The sequence below is a fragment of the Dermacentor variabilis genome, chromosome 9, assembly GCF_050947875.1.
Source record: "Dermacentor variabilis isolate Ectoservices chromosome 9, ASM5094787v1, whole genome shotgun sequence".
Lineage (NCBI taxonomy): Eukaryota > Metazoa > Arthropoda > Arachnida > Ixodida > Ixodidae > Dermacentor > Dermacentor variabilis.
Window position 1 is genome coordinate 72,473,559 of NC_134576.1, and position 7,736 is coordinate 72,481,294.

Genomic DNA, 7,736 nt, shown 5'->3' on the forward strand with positions numbered 1-7,736 from the left:
CTCGCTTATTTGTCATTTGTGTGCGCGCCCTTCGTTAAAATACCACCGGAAAGGAAGGCGAAAAGCGCGGCATCAAGTGCTCAACTTCTAGATTTAACGCACGTCTAAAATCCAGGCTGAATGCACATCTCTTATGCGGGACTGTACTTATTAAAAATGATACCAGTAGTGAATGCAGTTACAGAAAAAACGGTTGCATTCCTCTTCGGTCATTAGAAAACAAAATACTAGTCCTTTCGCATAATGCAAAAAAAAAAAAGAAAATCGTCGACTCTGGAAGCTCGACGAAGAGCTGGCTGTCACATGTTTCTTTGTTTTTCTACGTAAAGCACAAATGGCATACCCTCGAATACCTCGAACCCTTTAAAAGCCGTGATCTCTTCAACGTCACTCGTTAGTTACCATTCTTACTATAACATTTATCAGCATTTTTTTTTCTGCGATCTTTCGAAGAACCCAGACGACGTTGAAGCTTATAGCCTTACAGCTGCCCTTGAATGACCCATTTTTCTCCGTGCCGTCATGTTGCTGTTGCGCCATGTCGTTACTGACGATCTCTTTTCGGATCAGTTGTAATCGTATGTGCTATTAAAACCTTGTGCTTGAGCCATCTCCTAGCTTGCAGTATACAAAAATAGGAAAATGAATAAGATATGTTTGCTCCCTATGAATGCTTCCTTTTACAGAAAGAGGACGTGTTCCACAAAAAAGAAAGCATTTACAATGAAGAATCTTTATTCACAGAAGTAGTCATTCAGCCTTCCTTTTCATATCAGCAGAGGTGTCGTCTGCTCTGCCATTCGCTCATTGGGAGATTGCACTCAATCTTGAATCATTCGTCTTCCATGTGCTTTTTAACGCTGTTCCTTTTGAACAAGCAGCCATTACAACAACGCTTGCCTCTTCATCTGTACCTGTAATTTCCACTCTAGTCACTACCACTTTCGTTCTCTTTGGTCCATGCCTGCAAGGTACATAGGGATAGACAAATTAGGCGCTGTTTGAACATATTTTCTTCGCCATATCTTATGATGCGCGCTGGTTTGGTATTTGTAGAGTAGCAAGTAACGTACTTAGCTTACCATGGAAAAGTAGCATGCTATCTTAATTTAAATGTAAAGAAATATTTCTTGTGGAATTGCGTAAAATATTCCAGCGTTCAATTATCACTTGCCCCGACGGGAACAGCGGTGTTTAGATTTATATGTTTATAAATAAAGGACGCGTATTCTCCGCGCACTGTATAAAACAAACAGTGAAATACTTCTCGTAGAAGAAAAATTATTCTTTTTATAAATATCGTCAAAACGGTAGTGCAGGGAACATCCATTTCTCTAGGCTAAATTTGTGCAGACGGAAAGTTAGAGGCAGTCTTCGTACGACATCGCCTTGCAGTGTGAGAAGCTTGCGCTGTGCTTAGCTGATGAAGTAATTGTTTCTCGCGTTTTTCACTCACGGAGCACGGCTTCTCAGAAGTAACAGGACGAAATGAACAGGCCCATCGCGTTCAGCATTTACTAACCTTTAAAGGGCCTTGCGAGCTTGTCAGTCTCAAAATACGGAAATACGTATGCCTGACAAAGGTAAGCATGCAATCCCTCGTCCACGATATGTTGCTCGTCCTCGGTTCTGTGGAGGGAAAAAAATAGAACAATTGAAGTAGCCCTCTCTTGTGCAGTGGTTGCACATATATAGTGAAGATTGATGATGTGAAAAAAAATTCACAACTAGAGTAGTACAAACCTATTCAGTGCTGTACCATTTAAGCAGAAGCGTTTTCAGTGGCTCAGATCAAATGGCTTGGGATGCAGCGAAATGAGGCTTGCTAGATTTCTTGCGATTCGGGCTGGGGGAAGGCCTGAAAAGGGCTTCGACACGAACCTTCAGCATTGTCTGTTGATAGAGACACTAGCCACAGTGCCTCAAACGATTCAGCACTTCACGTTGCTTCTAGAGTTCGTTGCGGCATGTTTCACAGGGAGTGCCGGCTTCGCTTCCGTAAGGCTTTTGTCTTTTTGTGGTTTGCCTGCGAGGTAAAAAAAATATTGCGTCAACTCAGGGTAGGTTGCGGAGGACACTGGCAGGTCAAAGAGCGCCATCGTGTGTCATAGAAGCAAAGCACTGGAGTGTTATCACGGCACAAAATTGATTCAAACACTTATTGTGTCTGTTTTACCAGAATACTTCTCACCAGAATTTACGCCTAGTTTTCGGCAGTATTCTTCAAATATCACTATGGCTATCCTAATATTTGTCGTTAGCAGAAAAGCTCGCCAAAAATAAAGCAAGTTCTCCCCAATCAGGATACGAGGGAGCTATCAGCTCAACATTGCAGCTAAGCACCTTTCTTTTAACTGCCATTTCACAAACACTATTGCTACCTGCTCGACTAGCCTGCCCGAAGAAATAAACTGAGATTGGATGGTGCTTAGTGCCCTGCAAGTCAAAATCCGCATTGTGAGTATATTGTACACAAATATCCAGTTTCTAGAGTAATTTTCTTTACAAGCATAATTCAAGCGGGTGAAATGTACATAGACCATGTGCAACGTTTGTTTAGTCAGCGGAACAACTTTTTAAGGGGTAAGGTCAGATGACTGGCCATAATATTCATTCCACACTTGCTGTACGGGTCTCTTTATATTAGCTTTATGGACGAGCAAAGTAATCACTCTCTACTGTACGAAAGTGTTCACAAGATACGTTTAATGAGTTACGCAATAATTGCTATGAATTGCCTTGTTCTTTTATAAAGTTTTTATACTCTATTTCATTTACACATGAGCGCTTTTTGTTGTTGCCTGGAACGTTGCTTAGGAGCGCTGTGCACCTAAGACTAAGTAATTGAACATCTCGCAAGGAAATTAATTTATCATTAACCCATCTTTGAAAATTTTCGCTTTATCCCTGCACCCCGACATTAGTTCTGCGAGTGTTGCACACATTTATTTCTTTTGCATTTTTAGATTATCGTGTTCTTTTCTGCATTGAAAAATAAGTCGACTGAATATGGAACAAACGGTTGAAATGCATCGGCAGTGCACCTCCAGGGGTAAACCGACGAGGAAGACTAACTGCCGTTGTGTCAAACAACCTCCCCCACCCCCGCTATACACACACACACACACACACACACACACACACACACACACACACACACACACACACACACACACACACAAGCACGCCCATCTGCACCCTCGCCTTACAACCCACCTCCCCATCACACACACATGCGCGCGCGCGTTTTCTTTTTCTTTGAATTTCAAGCATCGCGAGACGCCCTTACGCAAGCAACAGGTCGTTTTCGTGGTGCCACTCAGAGGATTGTAAAAATACAACAGACAGCAGCTATTAATCAAGCAGCTTCATTACAAATGGTTTGACCGATGCCAGGGGCACAAGTGACGCTGTACATATCAATGAACGCCCAAACATAGTCGCATACGACGCGCCTAGTGCAGAGAAAAGAGGGCTGAGCGTGACACGTACCTGTTATTAGGAGGAAGTCCCGGCGGCAGCAATGCCTCACGGACGCCACTGGTGTAGAGGCGTGGGCTGCGGAGTGCGCCTCGAGGGCGGTCTCGAGGTGCACGATGTAGTCGATCACGCTCAGTATTATCTCCAGCTTGCTGAGCCTCTTGTTTCGTGGCATGCTGGGCACCAGCTCTTGCAGTTTGGCAAGGAGCGACCTCATCTCGGCGCGGTTCAAGCCGCGTGCCCTGCGCCTCTCACGAACTTGGGTTGCCTTGGTCATGCCGCGATTCAACGCTTGACGTTCCATGACCCAAGCCCTAGCGCACGCTTTTTAACTAGGCCTTCTGGAAAATAGCAATGCAAAGGCTACCACTTAAAACACGCGCTTGTGGAAGAAACGGTAACTAATTTGGCAGAACCTCCGAAATTAATGAAAGTAACCAAACAGGCAAGCGCTCTGCAGTGAGAATGCGCACAACTGTTTCGGTGACGAGCGAGCTTCACGCTTTTATACCCCCGCGAGAGAAAGGATGAACAAATAGGAAAGGAGGTTTCGCAGTTTGTTCTGTACTACGCCCCCAGGTGGCGCCACATCATTGTTCTCGTTTGAAAGCCTACTTGCATGAAGACTAGCTAGATGGCGCTCGCGCAATAGCGAGTCTCGAACTAATCGGAAACTCGCCGCGAAGGGCATCGCGCGCCTTCGCTTTCTTCCTCAATGAAGGCTCGCTTTGCTATCCTGCTGGTTTTCGCTGCTACTGGTACAGGACAATATTGCACTATCTACACGAGTTTAGATATGCAGGTTGTCCTAGTTGTACGCACGCAGCAGAAATAAAGCCCGATAATTGTGTGTGACTAAAACCAAGTGCAAGCTTTCTGGAGTCCAGTTGGGAAACCGACAGGCAATTAGGACACCCAACAAGTTAATAATGTAACTTGTAATTGCTGCTCTAATTGTTGAGAAATCTATGAGTGGCTTGTAGACGAACATGAGAGGCGTCTACATAACGTATCTTTAAGAAGGTATACACAGTGGCGTAGTTAGGTCATCTGGCACCCGGGGCCAATAGGCCTTCCGTCACCTCCTCCCCCCCCCCCCGGGTGTAGCCGGCGGAAAGACGGGTGCCTTCAGACGTATAAGACATCCCCCCCCCCCCCCCCCCCCCACTGGCCCCTTGCACCCGGGGCCCACGACACCCCGGCCCACCCCTGTTGCTACGCCACTGGGTATACATCGCTTGTGCAATTTTTACGACGAAGATAAAAAGACTGCGAAGTATAAAAACATGTGTCTATGCGACGGAGCTCACGAGATAGTTGGCTCAATGAACATTCTCACAAGGGAACGAATCTCGTCATGTATTACTTTCCAAGCGGCGATGATAACTGCCCGAAGGTGTTCTTCAAGTAGGGGGCTAGAAACATTTGCGGAGGCGTGAGTTTTCGTTGGCTTAATTCCCTGTGGCATTATCGTCATCGCCATCTGCCTAAATTTATGTCCACTGCCCAGGACGAATACCTCTCCCAGAGGTCTTCAAGTACCTGTGTCTTGCGCTAGCTAATGCCAAGTTATACCAGCAAATTTCCTAATTTTCTCAAACCACTTAATTGTCTAGCGTAACTGACTGCACTTCCATTTCCTTGGCACTCGTAATGTCACTCAAATATATTACCGATTGCCTGTTCCACGTATTACGTGTGGCATGCAAATGCGCTAAGCCTGGAGACGGAAGAAAAAACATAAAACCAGTAAAACAGTGGTTACGCAGACAAAAAAAAAAAAAGTCGACCTTATACAGAGTGTAATTTGGAAAAAGAAACAGAGCAATTATTCAGCACGAAAAAGTGTTCCTTGTGGGAACGAGTTCGCCAGAATTATATAATCATTCAACATAAAGATTAGATGCCTGTCCATACTCTTTATTCTCTTCAGTGCCACATTTGGTGGACAATCACTAACATTCCTTGCAAGTAGAACGCCTCGATAATCGGAACTTCAAAATATTTGCATTTTCTCCGGAACTAAGAGGATAAAGAATAATCTGTACACAAAATGTTTTTTTGTGTAAAGGAAAGAAACCTTTAACTTCTGGACAGGGCCTGTATCGTACAGTCAAGAGCAAGCTTATCCCGCGCGCATAAAACCGATGTCTACAGCCCTTAGAAGGCAATAAAAACTACAAGAAGTGAGCAAATAAGCTTAGAAATGAAAGCAGCAACTGCAAATCTCTGGAGATTTCAAACAAGACGGATTACATAGTCTTACTTGACGTTTCACCTGTCGATGCGCTTAGAAACGTGAAAGAATGTTTTCTTTTTAATTATCCATACAAAGAAAAGAAAACGTAATAGTATCATGATCTATAGTGTAAGGCGAAATTCACTCTGCGTTCTGGCCCTTTGACGATGAGTTCGTTAGTAATTCTGCATCAACAGAAATTTTTAATTCTCTGTGGGTGAGCGTGCTGCAGCCCGAGAATCGTAAAATTGGTCTGCGTCACATGGCTGCGCAAGTATTTCAATGCTTGCACCAGCGTGTTAAAAGGGCGCTCCCCCGATGATGCTGTTACAATTACAGTGAAGAGAAAGTGAAGCCTGACTACGTTATCTCAGAGGTTTATTACAGTTACAGACTCAGCCTTTAGCGCTGCAGCGAAGTCATGTCAGAAGTCAGAAGACAGAAGTCATGCCACTGGCGGAAAGAAGCTTTTCTAAATGAAGCCTCTCCAAGTCGCTCATTTTTGATGAAAGGCATTAACGTGGCTTTTAGGGCGAATACAGCCTTGCCTCGTTTTCGAGGCATAAAAAATTTCTACTGCAGGTGTACGGAATCTCCTCTTACATTTGGATACGAAAATAGTGCCGGATCAGACGAGACAACTAACTTGTTTTCAAAACAATGTTCTGAATGGAACCCTGGCATCCTCACAGTGAAGTTTAGGAAATCATTAGAAACTGCCACAGTTTCCCAATTTCGTAAAAATGCTAAAATGATTACGGTTCACAAAGAAGGCGACAAACATTTAGTATGCAATTATAGGCCAATCTGCTTGACGTGTACTGGTCTTTAACTGTTGGAGCACATAATTAGCAAATTTATTATCGAAAACCTAACCGAACATAATATTTTGTGAAGAGAGAGAGAAAGAGAAGGTAAGAAGGAAAGGCAGGGAGGTTAACCAGACTGAGTCCGGTTTGCTACCCTACACGTAGGGAGGGGAATGAAGAGTGAAAGAGAGAAATATTTTGCGAAATGCACAACATGGCTTTCCGGCTGCTTTCTTCATCTCGTCCCAAATAATCGAATTCGCCCATCATTTTGGTTTGGGGCTAAATATACGACGATAAATGGTTGCCATCAATATAGACTATTGAAAGGCGTTTGACACAATGTGTGACAACAAGCTGCTTCCTTCTTTTCATTTTTTCCGCATACATCGAAGTTGCGTATCCTCACAAAAAATCTGAACAAACTAGCTAAACCTTATGCCTTGATCCTTCGTAAGCTCAGATCACATACTACTGACTTTAAACTGCTAGATTGGCTAACTGATTATTTGCACTCAACGACTCCATGGTTAGCTGAAATTTTCACCTCAGGAGATCCCCGAGGCTCAGTGCTGGACGTGTTATCCGCTGTTTGCATTGACGATGTCATTGAGCCTACTCGAACGTTTCCTGCTAGAATAAGGTTACGTGCACGCTGATGTCTGAGTGCTTGGATCTAGTGTATCGAGCCATAGTGATCCAGAATACTTAAATAAGGTGCTCCCCTTTTATTGCGACTGGCGTCAAAATTTAAAGATGAGTTTCAGTTTAAAAAATATACTAGTAATGAGTTTCACTAATGTTACATTACCCCTAGAATACACCTACAGCGGTAGTTCTTATAATTTAACTCGCGTTATTACGTTCAAATATCCACGTCTAACTTTCAAACTGAGTCTAAGTGCACAGACATATAGAAATAATCTATGTAAAAGCTCAGCGAAAACTCGGCGTCTTAAAAAGCGGTCTGAGAAGCGCAGCAAAGGAGTGCAAGTTAGTTGCTTATAAAGCTTTAGAAAGGCCCCTACTTGAATATGCATCATTTGTGTGGCCATCCCGTCATGCATGCGATGTTCAATAACTTCATACTGCCCATATGAATGCCATCAGATTCATTTCGCCCCTCAATTAAAGGCAAATAATCTGCCACTTCGTAGCCTAGCCGACAAACGCACTATTCAGCGCATTATTCGGCTGTATAAGAGTGT

General features: G+C 43.8%; 1 protein-coding gene across 3 annotated transcripts; it reads right to left on the reverse strand.

Moving 5' to 3' along the window:
* Positions 1 to 708: 708 nt before the first annotated feature.
* LOC142592800 (uncharacterized) lies at positions 709 to 3,945 on the reverse strand. 3 transcript variants are annotated; one of them, XM_075704477.1, is made up of 4 exons: positions 3,493 to 3,945; positions 1,882 to 2,026; positions 1,523 to 1,629; positions 709 to 964 (listed from the first exon to the last, which is right to left on the reverse strand). In XM_075704477.1, the coding sequence occupies exons 1-2, from the start codon at positions 3,782 to 3,784 to the stop codon at positions 1,932 to 1,934; spliced, it is 387 nt and encodes a 128-aa protein (XP_075560592.1). In that variant the 5' UTR covers positions 3,785 to 3,945; the 3' UTR covers positions 709 to 964; positions 1,523 to 1,629; positions 1,882 to 1,931. The 3 variants fall into 3 exon arrangements, with proteins under 3 accessions (XP_075560592.1, XP_075560591.1, XP_075560590.1); XM_075704476.1 differs by having other exon boundaries at positions 1,760 to 2,026; XM_075704475.1 differs by having other exon boundaries at positions 710 to 964; positions 1,744 to 2,026.
* Positions 3,946 to 7,736: the final 3,791 nt, after the last annotated feature.

Bases quoted from the DNA above. Each gene is read 5' to 3' on its own strand.
- LOC142592800 (XM_075704477.1), bottom strand. From the start codon at position 3,784: ATGGAACGTCAAGCGTTGAATCGCGGCATGACCAAGGCAACCCAAGTT. The intron at 2,027-3,492 runs GTACGTGTCACG...TTTACCTCGCAG, and splicing joins GGACTTCCTCCTAATAACAG to GCAAACCACAAAAAGACAAA.